Source organism: Delphinapterus leucas, chromosome 10, assembly GCF_059928025.1.
Source record: "Delphinapterus leucas isolate spDelLeu-1000000601 "Yukka" chromosome 10, BTC_Dleu_Yukka2, whole genome shotgun sequence".
NCBI lineage: Eukaryota > Metazoa > Chordata > Mammalia > Artiodactyla > Monodontidae > Delphinapterus > Delphinapterus leucas.
Genome location: NC_143138.1, coordinates 47900579 through 47920506, shown reverse-complemented (window position 1 = coordinate 47920506; position 19928 = coordinate 47900579). Strand labels below are relative to the sequence as shown.

The following is a 19928-nucleotide window of genomic DNA, read 5'->3' as shown; positions in this document are numbered from 1 at the left end:
ATGCAAGGATTCTTCAATATACACAAATCAATGTGATACACCATATTAACAAATTGAAGAAGAAAAACGATATGATCATCTCAATAGATACAGAAAAAGCCTTTGACAAAATTCAGCACCCATTTATGATAAAAACTCTTGGAAAGTGGGCATAGAGGGAACCTACCTCAACATAATAAAGTCCATGTACGACAAACCCACAGCAAACATCATTCTCAATGGTGAAAAACTGAAAGCATTTCCTCTAAGAGCAGGAACAAGACAAGGATGTCCACTCTCACCACTATTATTCAACATAGGTTTGGAAGTCCTAGCCATGGCAATCAGAGAAGAAAAGGAAATAAAAGGAATCCAAATTGGAAAAGAAGTAAAGCTGTCACTGTTTGCAGATGACATGATACTATACATGGAGAATCCTAAAGATGCCACCAGAAAACTGCTAGAGCTAATCAATGAATTTGGTAAAGTTGCAGGGTACAAAATTAATGTACAGAAATCTCTTGCATTCCTACACACTAATGATGAAAAATCTGAAAGAGAAATTAAGGAAACATTCCCATTTACCATTGCAACAAAAAGAATAAAATACCTAGGAATAAACCTACCTAGGGAGACAAAAGACCTGTATGCAGAAAACTATAAGACACTGATGAAAGAAATTAAAGATAATACCAACAGATGGAGAGATATACCACGTTCTTGGATTGGAGGAATCAACATTGTGAAAATGACTCTACCACCCAAGGCATATTACAGATTCAATGCAATCCCTGTCAAAATACCAATGGCCTTTTTCACAAAACTAGAACAAAAAAGTTCACAATTTGTGTGGAATCACAAAACACCCTGAATAGCCAAAACAATTTTCAAAAAGAAAAATGGAGCTGGAAGAATCAGGCTCCTTGACTTCAGAGTATACTACAAAGCTACAGTAAACAAGACAGTATGGTATTGGCACAAAAACAGAAATATAGATCGATGGAACAGGATAGACAGCCCAGAGATAAACCCTCGCACCTATGGTCACCTTGTCTTTGTTAAAGGAGGCAAGAATATACAGTGGAGAAAAGAGAGCCTCTTCAATAAGTGGTGCTGGGAAAACTGGGAAGCTACATGTAAAAGAATGAAATTAGAACACTGCCTAACACCATACACAAAAATAAACTCAAAAAGGATTAGAGACCTAAATGTAAGACCGAACACTATAAAACTCTTAGAGGAAAATATAGGAAGAACACGCTTTGACATAAATCAGAGCAAGATCTTTTTTGATCCACCTTGTAGAGTAATGGAGATAAAAACAAAAATAAACAAATGGGACCTAATGAAACTTCAAAGCTTTTGCAAAGCAAAGGAAACTACAAACAAGATGAAAAGACAACCCTCAGAATGGGAGAAAATATTTGCAAATGAATCAACTGACAAAGGATTAATCTCCAAAATATATAAACAGCTCATGCAGCTCGATATTAAAGAAACAGACAACCCAATCCAAAAATGGGCAGAAGACCTAAATAGACATTTCTCCAAAGAAGACACACAGATGCCAAAAGGCACATAAAAAGCTGCTCAACATCACTAATTATTAGAGAAATGCAAATCAAAACTACAATGAGGTATCACCTCACACCAGTTAGAATGGGCATCATCAGAAAATCTACAAACAACAAATGCTGGAGAGGGTGTGGAGAAAAAGGACCCTCTTGCACTGTTGGTGGGAATGTAAATTGATACAGCCACTATGGAGAACAGTATGGAAGTTCCTTAAGAAACTAAAAATAGAACTACCATATGACACAGCAATCCCACTACTGGGCATATACCCAGAGAAAAGTATAATTCAAAAAGATACATACACCCCAATGTTCATTGCAGCACTATTTACAATAGCCAGGACATGGAAGCAACCTAAATTCCCATCAACAGACGAATGGATAAAGAAGATGTGGTACATATATACAATGGAATATTCCTCAGCCATAAAAAGGAATGAAACTGAGTCATTTGTAGAGACGTGGATGGATCTAGCAACTGTCATACAGAGTGAAGCAAGTCAGAAAGAGAAAAACAAATATCGTATGTTCATGCATATATGCGGAACTTAGAAAAACGGTACAGATGAACTGGTTTACAGGGCAGAAATTGAGACACATGTAAAGAAGAAAAGTATGGACACCAAGGGGGGAACGTGGGCGGGGGTGTTTTGTGATGAATTGGGACATTGGGATTGACATATATACACTAATATGTATAAAATGGATAACTAAAAAGAACCTGCTGTTTTTTAAAAAAGAATACTCCCTGGGAACTTCCCTGGTGGTCCAGTGGTTAAGACTCTGTGCTTCCAATGCAGGGGCCATGGGTTTGATCCCTGGTCAGGGAGCTAAGATCCCACATGCCGTGTAGTGTGGCTAAAAAATATTTAAATTTTTTAAAATTTTAAATTAAAAAATGTTTTTGAATAAAAAATACTCCCTGAATTAATAAATAACACTTGTGTTCCTCTCTTCAACCTAAATCCCCAAGCCTCTATAACATGGACTAATGTCATAGCCCTTTATCACTTTGCCATTAATATGCAATACCCAGCCTTTGCCCTCAAGTTCCTCTCACCTGGAATGTTCACTTGACTTCCTTGCATCCCACCCAATTCCAGTTTCAGCTCTAGTGTTTCTTCTACAGAGCTTCTGAAAACCATGCTGATCTTCATGAAGCATCCTTTTTTGTGTAAGCTTAGATCTCACCGTCTCATTTCACACTTCATTATTTAATGCATTGCCCTCTTGTTTTATATACATTAGCCTATTTTTCCAGTCAATTTGCAAGTCTCATGGAGGCCAGATCATTTCTGTGTCCTCCATGGTGCCCAGCATGGTGCTAATAAGCTAGGCAGATCATCAGTGTATGTGGATTGAAAGGTTTACATTTCTGATTTACAAAACCTGCTCAGGTCACATAGTAAGGGGCAAAAAAGATTTGCTGAAAGAATATAGTATACATCAAAAAACTGAACTGCAAAACAAAGTTCTGGAAATTTCCTAGGATAAAAATAAATGTATCTGGGTCTCAAACACAAGACTAAATATTTTAGTCCTTGGCTTCTTCCATGGTCCCATCCCTCTGAGAATTCACAGTTCTTAGACTAGAAGACTGCTAGTGTGACACAGGCTCTGGAAACATCAAACACTCCTCTCTTCAAGGTTTGAATCAATGAAAAGAACTTGTCCTGTCATCTTAAAATGACTCTTTTGACCTCTCCATGTAACAGTTCACATATGGTACTGTGCATCTTCCTGTCTGTGAAATCTTTAGGATTCCAAGGTGTTCACTTAATAATTAAGTTGACTTAAATAAGCTTTCTAAGAAATAATTGGGATGAACATTTCAGGCAGCCAAATTACTCCTATGCTCAACCATATGAAAAAAAAAATCCATCTGAAGTCACTTGGAAGGTAATACCAGGAAATCATTTTCAGCATTACAAGACATATTAAGACGTTCAGTTGGAATAATCTACTACCTTAGATATTAGAGCTACAGAATGCTTAAGGCTATCTGCATTGCCTCCTAATAGCACTGATGAGAAAGTTATTAAGTGAATAAAATCTTCCTGCATTACACTATTACAGTCTTACAATCTTGTCATTTTACAGATGGGTTATTAATTTTATCAGTTGTCACTAAAGTAAGAAAAATAAATTTTCAAGAATATAAAAGGATGATTCATATCTTTTTTCTAATGTGTAGCATTCGTTGGCAATATGAAGACTGGAAAACTCAAAAATGATTTTTATTTATAGTATCCAAAGCATATTGATGGAATAATTATCAATTGCTAATATAAAATGTTTATATTAATGTATAAAATGCATAATGTATACAGTGAAGTACATATACAGCTCCATGAACTTTTACATATATATTCACCCATGTGACCACCACCCACATTGATATATAGAACACTTCCAGCCCAGGAGAAGGCTCCTGCCTGCCTTTTCCTGGTCAAACTCTACTACCTGTTACAATGTAATCATTGTCCTGATCTCTGTCACCATTGGTTAGCTTTTCTCGGTTGTGAAAATATGTGTAAATGAAGTTATACATTGTGTATCCTTTTGTGTCTGGCTTCTTTTGCTCAACACTCATCCATCTTGCTGTGTATATCCATAGTGTGTTCTTTTTCATGTTTGGCAAAATTCCATTGGATAAGCACACCACAATATATTTATCTATCCTGTGGGCATTTGGGGGTTTTCCAGTTTTTGATTATTATGAATAAATGTGCTACAAACATTCTTGTACATGTCTTTTGATGAACAGAAGTACTCATTTCTCTTGTGTGTGTATATATCCAAGAGTGGGATTGTTGGCTTAAAGGGTGGGCATATTTGTGAACTGCCAAACAATTTGCTCAAATGATTGAACCATGATATATTTTAATTCATGAATAGAGTTTGTGAATCCAAGGTAGCTACTATCGAATAGTCTAAATTGTGCCTTTTGTTTCTGGTTTATTAATATGTATCGACATTTTTAAAGTATATTGTTTTACACAGGCACAAAAACTTGGCCAGCTCAAGTGTTAGTTGGAATTAAAGGTGAAAGGATTTTGAAAGTTTCATTTAAAAAATTCATCATTATAGAACGGCATTAAACAATTGGAACTTTAATAAGTTCTGGCATTTAGTGAATTACTCTTTCCTTTACAGTGTTGGGAATTAATGTTTGGAGATTAAAATTAATTAATAGTAATTTAGGGGCTTCCCTGATGGCGCAGTGGTTGCGAGTCCGCCTGCCGATGCAGGGGACATGGGTTTGTGCCCCAGTCCGGGAAGATCCTACATGGCGCAGAGCGGCTGGGTCCGTGAGCCATGGCTGCTGAGCCTGCACGTCTGGAGCCTGTGCTCCACAACGGGAGAGGTCATAACAGTGAGAGGCCCGCGTACCGCCAAAAAAAAAAAAAAGTAATTTGGAAAAATGTATTAAGAAATGTGTTTGCCTTGGTCAAACAAGAATGATTTGGGCTAAAAATTATGTTTTGGTGAATGATTGGAGTTCATTCCTCCTACACCTGACAAAAATAACATTTTGATATCTCAGGCCCATGCCATTATTTTTCTATCCAGTTTTATTTTGTTCTCATAAAGCTATATAGTTTTTATTTTCATGTGACCAGGAATTATCTACTTGCTTTCACTGTAATTTGCCTGCATCTAATTTATCTTTTTTTTTTAAAGGAAGAAGATTGGTCTTTATCTGTATACAAGGGATTGACAATAGAAGAGCACTAATTTTTCTGGGCAGAGACGCACACAGAGGTCTCATGTCATTTGATTCTGAATGCAAAATAAGATGCAGTTTTGCTTTTTCTGTTTCAGTTATCTCAGGGATCTCCAGAACCAATTGAGCCCAACTTTTTCACAGCAGATTACCATTTATTGCATCATTCATCAGGTCGAAACAGCCTATCCCCAAATAACCCAACAGGTAATGATCTTCAACACAGGAAACCTGGCTTTCACAAAGAAATAGATTGTTTGGATCAACAGCTATCCTTAAAAGATTATCTTCAATTTAAAATGAAAATAGAGTTTATTTTGATTATCTGTGGTGACAGTTGGAAGGACATACAGTAGGAATTTAGAAATTCCCTGAGATTTATTTTACACACTTGTGACACCTTCCTTGATCATTTATTAATACCATAAGCAAACAGAATATATGTGGGTAAATTGTATTTCCTTTTACTTCTTTTTATGTGATGATGGGAAATCAAATGCCCAAAAACATCCAGGGGGATAAAAAGAGAAATGAAGAGCTTGAATAAAACAGAAAATTTGACACTTACCCGAAGAATCCACATCAGACATATTTAATTTTTTTTTTTGAAAAAATTTCTCATAGGGAGGCAATATAACATAGGGATTAAAGGTATGTATTCTGTAAACCAGGATGCCTAGATTCAAATCTCAGCTCAACCACTTAGTAGCTGACCTTGAGCAAATTATTTGACCTCACTGAACCCCAGTTTTCTTGCCTGTAAAATGGTAACCATCTTAGGATTATAGCAATGATCAGTGTAAATATATAAAAAGTACTTAGCCAGTAGTAGGGGCTCAGCATAATGTAATTTTTCTTGTGATATTTTTGACCTCAGAAGAGATCTTTAAGCTACTCTGAGGTTACAGAATTCCAAAATCAGAATCCCTGTAAACTATAGTTATATCTCTCAGTGGGGCAGAAAGATGTGAAACTTTTACTGTTAAATGAAAACTTGCCATCTACTCAGACTAAAAAAAAAAGCCTAATTCTGTTGTGCTTTTGAAGTTGCCTAATTTAGGCAAATCACTTCATGTACTAATTATCAAACTTTCCCTAAGTCTTGGACTCCTAGGATATAGCTAAACTGGGTAGACGGAACTTCATTTAAAATCATCCCTGAGAAATCTGTAAGATCGAGATAAATTATCTAAAGTCATTTGCTTTTATTTATTTTTAATTGAACTATAGTTGATTTATAATATTGTGTTAGTTTCAGGTGTACAGAAAAGTGATCCAGATATATGTATATATTCTTTTTCAGATCCTTTTCCTTTATAGGTTATTAAAAATATTAAATATAGTTCCCAGTGCTATACAGTAAATCATTATTGTTTATATATTTTATATATAGTAGAGTGCATCTGTTAATCCCATATGCCTAATTTATCCCTCCCCCCCTTCCCCTTTGGTAACCATAGGTTTGTTTTCTATGTCTGTGAGTCTGTTTCTGTTTTGTAAATAAGTTCATTTGTATTATTTTTTAGATTCCACAGATAAGTGATATCATATAATATTTGTCTTTCTGACTTACTTCACTTAGTACGATGTGGTATATATATATATATATAATTGAATATTAGCCATAAAAAAGAATAAAATCTTGCCATATGCAGCAACATGTATGGATCTAGAGATTATCATACTAAGTGAAGTAAAGTCATTTGCATCCCCCTGGGCAGGTAGGTCAGTCACAGGCCAGACTTCTTACCACAGCAGCCCTGCTGAGTGAAGAACTCTGGTGGAAGTCTCTCAGCGGCCTGAGAGGGAGTTGACAGGCTCTTCCAGAAGCTGGATGCCCCTACCCAGAGCAGACCAGGTGTGTCCCCAGTCATGGCAGCCTGGACAGAAGCAAAGACAGCAGAACCAGGGAGCACTTTGGGCAACACCTTTAAGCTGGGCTTGAAAAACAAGCTGCCAGCACTCACATCCTTGTGCGTCCTCTTAACCTTCAACCCATTCTCTTTTCTCTCTCCTAAGTAAGTGTCGGGGAGCTCCTGGGCCTCCATGTGATAAGTGTTGATTGACCTGAGTGGAAACTGGTCAACATTGCTTTGGGTGGTGCTGGGGTTGGTTAATGTGCTGGTATATCATACTCAGACCAAACCTCAAAAGAATTACTGTCTTCTGATTTTAAATGTATTTTATTCCCTCCTGGCAGCCATAGCCAAGGGTCAGACCTTTGTTGTCCTCCTCTGGCTATTTCTGCCTTCCTCTAAGAATTTGTTTTTTTTCTAGCACATATCTACTCTTTTTGCCTTGTGGATTAGGAATAGTTTCTTAATCTTTTCTTTGCCTATCAGGAAGTTTGTGTTTAGAACCACTCCTCACCTATCCTTACACACACACACACACACACACACACACACCTAACTTAATTGGCCAATTTATACCATGAGCAATGCACATAAATCTTGTGTATTATTTTGTGATGGCCACCCCAAAAGCCAAGATAATTTGGAATGTGTTTGTAAGTACTCATCTTCATCACTAAGAAACTGACCTCTTTTCACTGCATGTGAGTCATAATTGCCAATAAAATCTAAGAAAACATGAACCAAATGTCAGACTTTTCATAATTTATCTATTTCAGGTCTACCCTCCAGCTTTGATTTGGAGCAGGGGATAACATATGAACAGATGCAGGTGAGGTTTTTGCGGTGCCTCTGAATGATTTTATTTTGTTGCTTTTAATTCAATACTAACCTGATTTGTTTTAACTTTAGATTGTGATTGAAGAAGTCCTAGAGGAAAGTGGTTATTACAATTTTACTTCTAACAGGTGAGATCTAGAAATGTGAAAATTCAATTTAGACCATTGGATATTAGATCTAATTTCTCTATCCTTGATTCTAGAGGTTTTCCCCGACCTTCTATTTTAAACACTTTTGTAAAATATCTTGGCTTAGACTTGATACAACTGTGAGTAGAATGTATGTTGACCATCTTTTATATGGATGCAGCTGCTGTATTCTTGGTTGAAAAAGAAAGGGTGATCACTTAGTAGTAATTTACTCCTACATAATGAAATGGAAAATTATTTCTACATATTTTTTTTAAATTAAGCATGTTTGTCCCGTATTGGAAGAGCCGAAACTCAAATGTCCATGACTAAAATCTAGCAATTATTTGTATAGAATGCAAGGGGGAAAGTGCAACTAAACAAAGAATCACTTCTGGTGAATTTAAGATATGTTTGTGGGAAAGGGATTTGTTGTTATGTGTTCCCATTTGCTTACCCTAAATAAGAAATTGCAGTTTACTGGGGCTGTGTTATCTTCTAAAATAATCATTATTGGTGATCTAAAAATATACTCTATTTTATATCAATTTCATTCAGTTATGGATTCCTGCAATTTTACTGTTGGGCACAGTTTAGGGCACAAAGATTTGAGTACAATTAGTTTGAGAGGCAAGCCCAAGAAACTCTGGTAAGGGATTGAAGAAATAATTCAATAAAGATTTCATTTTCAAGTAAGTTACTATTGTGGTGGTTGGAGCTTGATCCCATTGTGGAAATCTGAGCGCCAGTGGAGAACATGTACCTCAATTCTCCCACTTATGGACTGAGGGAGCTGGGATGATATTTATCTCTAATTTCCATTAGTCATCGTTTGAGGCCTTTTTCCCCAGAGGACGTTAGTTCCCTGGCATTTCTGGCCTTCTGTAAGGGTGGACAAAGCAGATTCTAGAGACCAGAGGTATCCTCAGGAAAAGAAACGCAGGTGCTGGCCGTAGGGAATCAGGCCAGCCTGCTTTGAAGTGCTTTGAAAGAGGGGATATGGGCGCTGACAGTGTCTGCTATACATGAGCTGTCTCTTGACTTTTCCAAGGAGCCCACTCATAACAGAAGCATCAAATTGACCATGAGTAACCACTTACACATCCTATATGGCCAAAGTTGCCTTAGGAGACATAGTCCAGTGGAGTTTGTTTTCCCGAAGTGGCCTTTTCTACCTGGAGGAATAACCTTCCTGTCTAGCTAATGAAGCTATCTGTTTGACCACTATTTAAATTATTCTAGAAGTCTTCCCCAAAGATAACTGTTAGCCATGGAAAGAGAAAGAGGTCTCAAGAACATTCTATTAAGGTCATTATATTGAAATTAGAATCTTTTTTGAGGTTAGGTTAGCCTTTTTTTTCCCTGTTTCAATGAGTTGTTCTTATGAATCACAGATAAGATTATTCAGCTGCTTGCTCTTTTGGCTTGATAATATATTTCCAAAATACTATCTTTGTACATATAGTCCTGTTGTGATTTGTAACTGCAGAGAAATGATGAGTAATTCTCATTTTCCAAAGGTATATTGTTAATAGAAATAACCGTCTCCATAATAACTCTTCTCCCCCCATCCCTGGAGGGATTTTGAATTTTCATTTTTTCCTCTTGATCTGAGTACATCCAGCCTTCCATGGATAGTATGAATGTCTCTGTTCTTGACTCTCAGCAACTTATTATTTCAAGTGCCGTTGGCTTGTAGTGGGGCAAAAGTCATGCTTATCATTTTTTAAATCACATTTTCTCAGAGACTCAGGATCATGGGCAATGGATGTCTTCAAATTTTTGCAGAAAATCAGCTAAATATAATGAAAAAACAGGGGTGTAAGGAACTTCGGGAAGCTCTTATAAGAGCTCTTATTTTTCCTTTTTTAGAAATAGTAATTCCAGTCTTATTTTGAAATTTATGGTTATCCTTTTCAATTCTACAATTATTAAGTTTTTAAAAAATCAAACATTACTTCTACTTTCAAAGACATATTCCTGTATTAAAAGAAATTGCAGATTTTCTTCTTATGGTAAATAGACAATAAGAGGCCTAATGACAAAGGTGAAAATTTATTTACAGTTATATTCAGAATTGTGAACATAATATGAAGATATGATTTAAACGATCAAGTTAAAGTAATATATGATGGAAATGACATCAAATTTTCTTAAAATGTTCCAAATAAAAATGAATCATCCATTTAAAAATCCATATAACCAGGGGCTTCTCTGGTGGCGCAGTGGTTGGGAGTCCTCCTGCCGATGCAGGGGACGCAGGTTCGTGCCCCGGTCTGGGAAGATCCCACATGCTGCAGAGCAGCTGGGCCCATGAGCCATGGCCACTGGGCCTGTGCGTCCGGAGCCTGTGCTCCACAATGGGAGAGGCCACAACAGTGAGAGGCCCGCGTACAGCAAAAAAAAAAAAAAAAAATCCATATAACCATGATACTCCCTTTTCAGCTCCTAATAGCAGTGATAGCATATATAATTGGGGGAGACAGTTTTCACGGTTTACCAGTAAAAATAACCTTTGGTTGTGCTTAAAGCCATTACTTGTTTACCGATGTTCCCAATTAGTTTCCAAGAAGTAAGTCAGGCAAGTAAGTACCTAATACTTCACAAACTGAAAGTGTACATAATTCCAAATATGAATCAGATCAGCTGTGACAGTCATGATTTTTCCGTACTCAAAGGATAGAGGATGCTAAATATCACAGGACGTGTAGAGGTAATTAGAATCAGTACTTAGAATCAGTAGAGTGTATTCTCCCAAATAGGTTTTGTAAATAGCCAATATTATCAAAGATGATAATAGATGTTATATGAAAAATAAAGTTCCATGACCAAATATATTTGGGAAACCCTGAATGTACATTTTTCCATCTTGGGAGAATGTTGACACAAATGACTATATTGAAAACTTTGAGATATACTTTAGGAAAGAAGTCTGTTGACCTTGTTTACCCAGTGATTTTTCATCTTTTACTTGGAACACAAGTTGAGAAAACCTTCCCTAGCAATGTGGTTTGAAATAAGAAACATTGTTTTAACTCCTCCACCAGTATCTAGTCAGATCTTCTATTGTTCTCATAATCATCATCATCATCTTAATTGTCATCATAGCCATCATTGCAAAATATTATTAAATGATCTTGATTAATAACCATGCAAAGGGAATTACATACATAAGTCCTGTATTCCTCAAGCTTACAGCTTAAGACTGTCAGTTCAAACCTATACATACATCTACAAAGCATCCAGACAGCAGCTAAAGCATTAAGCCAAGACATGGAACATTTCAGCTTAGATCATAGGGTTTATGTTTAGTTAGGGTTAGAGAGATGTTATTCTCAAATGGAAAGTCTCAGGATAAGGCCATTATCTAGCTATTAGCTGTCTTTGGGGAAGATACCTAAAGCTGTTATAAGTAATGGTGAGACTGCTTGGGCAGTTGGTAGGAAGAATGTCTCAGGCACAACATACTGCATTAGTTAAAGAAAGTGATAACAAAAATAGAAACAGCAACAAGGAGCCCTAACCTAAATGAGGGATTTGGGAAGGGGAAGTAGAACTGAGTTGAGATTGCAAGGAAAATGAAACAAGGTCAAAACAAACTGGGCCAGCCCCAGGTGGGCTCTATTTGTGGTCATTTGCAGGGATGTATGATTACCTATATTTTGCACACATTAATATTTAGCTTCCTTACCAGAAGGATACAGCCTGGCGTGCCTTCATTTTATCACTGTTCTAATGAGAGTAAAACTGTTGAGTTTTGTGAGTGAATAGATGACCAACATACCATTCTTATATACTTAGGGGCACATATTAATATTTTACTTTGTAACAATGAAATATGTGTTGAGAGAAAAAGAAATCTACATTGAATCAACTTGCATTGCTTTAAAATAGGCATTTAATGTACAGGTTACTTTGGATGGGTATTAATTTTTCCACTGTAGGATTATTAGTTCCTATTACATTTATAATTTGAGAAAGAAAATGCTAGCACTGAACTTCAGCAAAAGTCAACTTTCTAAAAATCTCCCCATTCCATCATGTTTAGAATCACCTTTTTATTCATTGTGATTTATTTATTTATATACCTGAGCTACTGCTTTTGAAACTGAATACGTGAACTAAAATATTTGAGACTGTAGAGAACTCCTTCCACTTTTGAATCTTCTAGGTATCATTCCTATCCATGGGGGACCAAGAATCACCCAACCAAAAGATGAAAGTGCTGCATTTTGAATGGACTTGGTTTTCCCAGTGAAGATCAAGTTCTGGACTTCAACCACTACTGGCAAGATGCCCAAAGATTGGGTGCTGCTAAAAGAGTGTGGAAGAGAAAAGACCAACATGCCATGGTGCCTGCAGGACCTCTTTCTGGAGGTCCAGTGCTAAGAGGCTTCATCCTTAGGACACATGTATACAGGATGACAGTGTGCTTCTGGGAGAAAATGCTGCAAAATTCATCTGTGAGAAGAAAACCCACTCCTTGCAGAACTTTCCTCCAAGTTAAAAAATAAAATACTTGTCATATTTTTCAAAGGAATCTACTTAGAATTGCTGAAACTATGTTTAAAGGCATCTATGTATAAAAGATAGTTTCAGATAAAGAAAATTATAGAACTCAGAGCAGTAATATATTGGATGATTCACTGTATCCCTCAATGTTTTTAATCTTAAAAGAAATTCAGAATATGTGATCGAATTATTTTGTAGTTTTATTTGTTTGTTTTAATGAAAGGATTGGTTTTCTCTTAACCAGTTGGGTACTAGTGGTCTTGAACAGTATTTGTAACCTTGCACAGCCTCTGGGAATAACAGTTGAATTGTCATATTTAAGCTAAGAATGTATTGATGTATAGTTTGTGTATATGTATATATGCATAGGGGGAGGAGGGAGGTTTTGATTAGGCTAATGCTTTGCTGCTAATCAAACTCATAGTGTTTTTAGGGCACTTTGAAGAGTCATAGAGTCTATGAAAGAGATGCAATATTCCATATTCCAAGTCCCACCTAACTGAAATTACCAACATTGCTTTTAAATTTTTTATTGCTTGAGAATTTGAAATGAAAATAAGTTATATAATAAAATATAAATGTCTTCTTTATTCATTGAAACGTCTCTAGAAAAGAGAACTCAGAGCACCAAAACAGTGTCCCATTCCTGTGTGGGGATAATTTATGGTGAAAATTCTCTAGGTTCTTATTGGGCTAAAATCTCTTCAACTGGCTTCTTATAACTGGTATAATGTCAAGAAATTATTGCCAAATCAGACTGCACTTCTAACTACTTAAGAAGATTTTAAATCTATATAATTAGTAATCTGAAAGCTGAAATTATGCTTTTTATTTACTTCTCACTACGTTCTATCTTATTTACATTGATATATTTTTAGTATGATCAAATAAAATTTAGTACAGTGGTTGAAACACAATAATCTTTTCTATAGTATGGAAAAATCTCTTAATGTGAATCCATACTATTTTTACAGTTAGTATGTTTAGTACTTAAACTATATCCTATTCTCTTTAACCCATTCCTTTGAAAATTACCAGTGAATCCTTGTCTTTAAGCCAAATTAATAATTACAAACACACTGTAATTTAAAGTAATAGATGAGAATACAGCAATGAAAATTTTGTTTTAGCTTTCAACCAAATTCATCCACATGTGAAATTTACATGTGACGTCAAAAGGCTATGATATTGTTGATTTAAACCAGGAAAAATTCTATTTCTATTCCAGCTTAACTTGAACCTACATGATTATATTTTATCTCTTTTCATGTATGGAATGGGCACATGTCTTTGTACAGGAGGCACAGGCCTAGAGGGGCACAAATTTTCATTGTGATAGAAACCAGTATTTAGAAACAAACCAAGCTATAGGGTGAAAGTTTGAACTATAAAGTTCTTCTCAAATGGTGTAGAAAAGCATAATATTCAGAGGTCACACCTTGGTAAGAAAAGAGAAATTGCTTATTTGAAGGTGTTTTTAAATGCATAAAATTTTTTTAACATCTTTATTGGTGTATAATTGCTTTACAATGGTGTGTTAGTTTCTGCTTTATAACAAAGTGAATCAGTTATACATATACATATGTTTCCATATCTCTTCCCTCTTGCATCTCCCTCCCTCCCACCCTTCCTTATCCCACCCCTCTAGGTGGTCACAAAGCACCGAGCTGATCTCCCTGTGCTATAATGCATAAAATTTTAAATGCATACCTTATTGACCAGAAAGGGAGCAAAATGTTTCCAACTAACTCTTCTAGACCATACAAATGGCAGGTATTATGCTAGAAGTTAGTAAGAATTAACAAAAATAAGCAAATGAATGTCTTTTCAACAGCAGCTTTAGGCCCATCAACAGCTCTAAGCTGATAGATGCATTCTTTTGCCAAAATGATATATTCTTAAACTACCACAGTCACTGAATCAGCATTCTCCCAGTGCAAGACCAAGACTTTAAGGGAAGGTTAGGCACTGGTAAGGGAAGCGTTTTGTGCAGGGGGTCACATCCCAGCAAGGAGGTTAACAAGGAGCCCCTTCCCTTCCCAGTAAAACAATGATCATTTTGTTTTGACTATCTAAACTGTCTTCTAGTGCAAAGTTGTTACTTGAACTTAATAGGCCTCATTCTTTTCCTGATTGCATTTCAATTTTTTCTCTTTATTTTATATAATTTTTAAATTCTTTGTTGTGCAATGAAATCCCTGTGATTTCATCTAATTCTAAGTCGCTGAATATTTGTATGGGACAGATTATGAATCAGCCTTCTCAGATCATTTTTGATACACAAAATACTTGATTTTGTTTTGACTTCCCTGGTGGTGCAGTGGTTAAGAATCCTCTTGCCAATGCAGGGGCACGGGTTCCATCCCTGGTCCGGGAACATCCCACATGCCGAGAGCAACTAAGCCCATGCACCAAAACTACTGAGCCTGCGCTCCTAAAGCCCATGCTCCGCAACAAGAGAAGCCACTGCAATGAGACGCCTGTGCATCACAACGAAGAGTAGCCCCTGCTCACTGCAACTAGAGAAAGCCCACGTGCAGCAATGAAGGCCCAATGCAGCCAAAATTTAAAAAACTAAATTTAAAAAATTAAAAATTATATTAAAAAAATATTGTTAAAGAAAAGCTCTATCTGAATATGTGTACTTGAAATTGTCGTTTCCTTTTTTTTTTTTTTTGCGGTACGCGGACCTCTCACTGTTGTGCACTGTTGTGGCCTCTCCCGTTGTGGAGCACAGGCTCTGGACGCGCAGGTTCAGCAGCCATGGCTCACGGGCCCAGCTGCTCTGCGGCATGTGGGATCTTCCCGGACTGGGGCACGAACCCGTGTCCCCTGCATCGGCAGGTGGACTCTCAACCACTGCACCACCAGGGAAGCCCCCTGTCATTTCCTTTTTAAAAGCAGAATATTTCATTCTCAGGGAAGTGACTGCAGCAGGCATATGTGCTTACTGTTTGTTAACTTTATCTTCTTCCAGACATGTGATATTTAATTAGAGATCTTCAGAGAATAGTGACGTGTACACTAGACCCTGAGCTCATAGATGCATTTCAGAAACTTTCTGGGAAAACAAACACTACTGAGTTTTGTGTGGACATCTATGCAGTTCTGGGTGATATGTGTACATCTATTTTGGCATTCTAAAGCAGAACTTAATTAAGAAACATTGTTATGAAGTTTACCCAAATGATGGAACTGAATTGGAGTTAAGGTCTTTCTAGAGATACCATCTATGACTTATTAAATACTATGAATTTTGATGTTCAAAAACTAACATAGGACTTGTTGATTATGTGCAATCCCAGCAATATCATCAATTAATCACCATTTGTATTTAAGATGTGTGAAGGTGACAATATTGCTTAGTGAATTCCATCAGTATTAATATGTATAGAATCCACATCCTTCCTTTTGATATGCTGAATTGAAAAATATATTTATTGCTACTTCTCTCTTTTGTTGGGAATGGTGAGGAGCCATGTACATCAAATATGCTGGATTCCCTTAGAAATGGCTTCAGCTTCTGTCTGAAGGCAGGAAAAACTTTTGAAACCTACTTTTATTGTTTTTCCCTTTATTTATGGTGTATATTCACGAGCACAGAAATCAACTGGAGAGACAATGCACGGGCATCAGAACTGACACAGTTTCTCAGCACATTAGAGATACAGCTATGAAGGACTCCCAAGCAAGGGAACCTCAATGCTTCTGTGTCAACCTGGACTCTTTGGATGAAATTCCATCCAAACATGAAATTCTTCATGTTTGACAACTAAATGGGATAACAAGTTATTTTACATATACCTTTATGGTATCTTTCAGATTGTATCCTTTGATGGAAATTTACAGTTTTGGATAGGTTATTTTTCCAATTGAAATGTGCTACTATCAGTGTGCTCAACCCTTGAATGCTGTTTTCCATACTGCTAGGAAGACACAAATGTCTCAGGGGAACAACTTTGTGATAAAGAAATTCTTATATGTGTCATTACAGTTAAATTGTATATTATAAATATTACTGTTATGGTTAATTACAATCCTGCTGTGATGTTTTGAAATTTGAAAAATGGACAGGAAAGATTTTATGACTTTGACAGGGTGACTGATGGATATTGCAAATTTTCATGCTTTCTGGGACTATGGGTGATAGTTGTTTTTAAAAATGAAGATCACATGTCCTAAAATCATAGCAGCATTCGTGGTATGTGAGGTGTGCTAGATTTTTTTGCTACACATATATAGCAATTAACTAGTAATATAAAAGTTTTTAAATACAGTTTATTGCTTTATGTTAAAAGTAAATGAACTCTATTCTCAATTGAAAACTGAATATTATTCCTCTAAATGTGACAAACTTCCTTTTTTCATTCTGTAGTATGAAACTTTGCACTGTACCCAGGAACTACACTTAGAGGTAGCAAAGTTGTATTACAGCAAATATGTGATTCTTTAATTAAACATGTGGAAGTAGCCTATCTTGTTTCTCCTAAACAAGGATGGAAGTTTTGTCTTTAGAGAAAGTTACTGTCATTTTGATAGGTTATCAACAAGTCTGAATAGGTGCTTGGAATTGACCTAGTGAACTCACAAATGAAAAATTAGCTGAAGTTTTTGCAAATGTGACAAACTGTTTCCAAAAAAAACAAGTAGAAAGAGGATTGGACTAGAAATAACAAACCAAGTGGAACAAATGTTTTAAGGCCTTAGCACCTTTAAGCCAGACTGAAAGGATCTCATAAAATATTCCTAACCCATGATTTAGTTCTACATTTCAAGCACCAGTTGAGTCAGGGTTCTGAAAAAGAATTATAAGTCTTATAAATGGCATTACATTTTAGCTTTCCTTGCCCTCCATGTCCTCTGTGTTTACCTCACGAATTTTGAAAGAAATGGAGCTGGTTCAGGGATACCTCATGTCCAGAAGGAATAGATGAACTGTTTGGATGAGCCCAACATTAACACTGAGAGAAATGAATAAATGCAAGCACTCAGAAGTGAAATCCTAACTTGCCAAAGAGGAAAGATGAACCTTTCAAGGAGGTGAGATGATCCCCAGATAAAAACTGCTTTGAGAAGTCAGAGGGCAGGTAGAAGGCCAGTGGTTCCCCAGTGCCTGGCATCACCCAGCAGGCTGGTCACCAGGTGGTGAGCAGTTGGCAAGGGGCCAGGGAGCTCCAGAACTTGAATGATTCCTGCTGTGGGGTCTTCTGGACGTAGCTGATCACACCTCTCCCCAGTGTGCATTGGACTGTTACCTCAGCACTGTCTCAGGTAAGCTGACCACCCAGCGTAGTAGCAGACGGCCCCCAGTAACTTGTCCTTAGGAGAGTGTCCCTGTGAAGCATTCTAAAGAAACAGCTTTATCTGCCAGTAAGTGAACATGGTTCTCCCCTGGGGACCATGTTTTCTTCCCCATCTTTCATCCATGTTCTCAGGCCCATTTCATCTGACAGTGCAATAATATTACAAGAAATCTATATGGAACTTAAATAGATAAATGCAAGCAGACTTGCATGTGGTTATACTTAGCTAAATTAGAAAAGAAATACTTCAAGGTACTTCAGTTGTTTGCAAGTAAACCAGTTGATAAACAACTTGTGGAAAGATTCCATCGTTTTACTCTTCTAAAATGGAAAACAAAAATCACTTAAAAGCTTACCTATATCTACAAAAATTGTTGTTGAGATTTTGATAGGAATTGTAACCTTGTACTAATTTTAGGAATTCACATCTTTACCACGTAGTTTTCTAATTCATGAATTCAGTATGTCTCTTTGTTTATTGAGATTTCCTTTGATTTCTTTCATCAGATTTGTGTAGTTTCAAGATGCATGCTTTGTTAGACTTACCCCTATTTCAGTTTCTTTTGAATGGTTGTAAGTTTGAATGGTTAAAAATTATTTTTAAAAATTTTAGTATCAAGAAAATCACTTAAAAGAAAAATCTTTTGATTGCATTTTGTCTATTGACATTTAGTGGATCAAAACTGAGTTGTAATGCTTCCTGTATTCTCTTGTTCCCACTGGTGAGTTTGTGAGGATCAAAAAGAAGTGCAACCCCTAATCTCACGTTGCACAGAGCTTCTAGTTTCTGGACATCTCTGGGTCTGAGATGAAGGCCTGTGCCCACAGGATGGGAGAGTACTTCCAGTTTGCTCTGAGCCTCAAAGAGAGCATCTTTTTCTTACCAGCCCCATCCCCAGACCCCTCTCCTGTCTCCACACACCCTCTCACCATTCCTGCCAGAGGAACAGGCTGTCACCAGGTTTCCTGCAGGGAAAGAGGATGCTTGATTCTCTATGAAGATCTGTGACATGGAGGGACAGTGGGCAGGGGACTCTGTCCTCCTGTGTGAGCACTGAGGCTCCAAGGTGAGATTGGAGGCCTTGGAAGAGAAGAAAAATGGGACTGTTCTGTAAAAGATGTATGTAAAAGATGCAAGCACCCTTTATCTTTGCTGTCACTTAAACTCTGTAAAATGCTAAAGAAAATTTAAAATGTATTTTCAACCTTATTGTAAAAGAATTTCTCTTCTATCAAGAGTTTATAACAAGTGGTCATATTTTTCTCTCAGCAGCTCCCTCAGTCTCTGCTTTTATGCTTTTAAGTGTTTTAAGTGTCTTTTTTTTAAAAAGTTCCAAGCAGGCAATCACACATGTGTCCAAGCTCAAATATGTCCTGAAGCAATGGAATGCATAGCAATTATCTGTTGTTACAAATGTTACAATCAGGCATCTTAAACTTAGTGACTTAAACTGACAAGAATTTATTCTCTAGTCAGTGGGTCAGCTGGGTGATGTTCTGCTGTTCTGAGCAGGGCTCCCTCATGTGTCTATGATCAGCTGGCTGGTTGTCGGGGTCTGGCTGGTCTAGGATGGACACAGAGAGGACAGGGTAGCTCTCTTCCATGTGTCCCTCACATCCCTCCAGTAACCTAGCAGATGTATTGTTTTTGTGCTGGTAGCAAGAGTTAAAGAATGTCGAAATGCAAGACTCCTTTGCCAAGCCTCTGCTTACATCAAGTTTTCCCCATTCCACTGGCTAAATCAGATCACACGTTCAAACCCAATGTTAGTGTGGGCAGGTGTATCAGGTTTTTATTGCTGTATAACAAATTGCTATACACTTAGCAGTTGGAAAGTACACACTTTTTCTTTTTCTCTCACAATTTCTGGAGGTCAGAAATTTGAGCACACCTCAAGTGAGTTCTCTCATAGCCTGGAATCAAAGTGTGGGCCATGGTCTGGGGTCTCATCAGAGCCTTAGGATCCTCTTCCAAGCTCATGCAAGTTTGGACAGACTTGAGTTCCTTGTAT

General features: G+C 37.0%; 1 protein-coding gene across 1 annotated transcript in view; it reads left to right on the top strand.

The window, feature by feature from the left end:
- NEK10 (NIMA related kinase 10) overlaps nucleotides 1-6046 on the top strand; it is a 308999-nt gene extending 302953 nt beyond the window's left edge. Inside the window, exon 35 of the mRNA XM_089918950.1 lies at nucleotides 5379-6046. Coding sequence (XP_089775076.1) covers nucleotides 5379-5636 — 258 coding nt within the window. The 3' untranslated portion in view covers nucleotides 5637-6046. The remainder of the gene's footprint in view (nucleotides 1-5378) is intronic.
- The last annotated feature ends 13882 nt before the right edge of the window (nucleotides 6047-19928 follow it).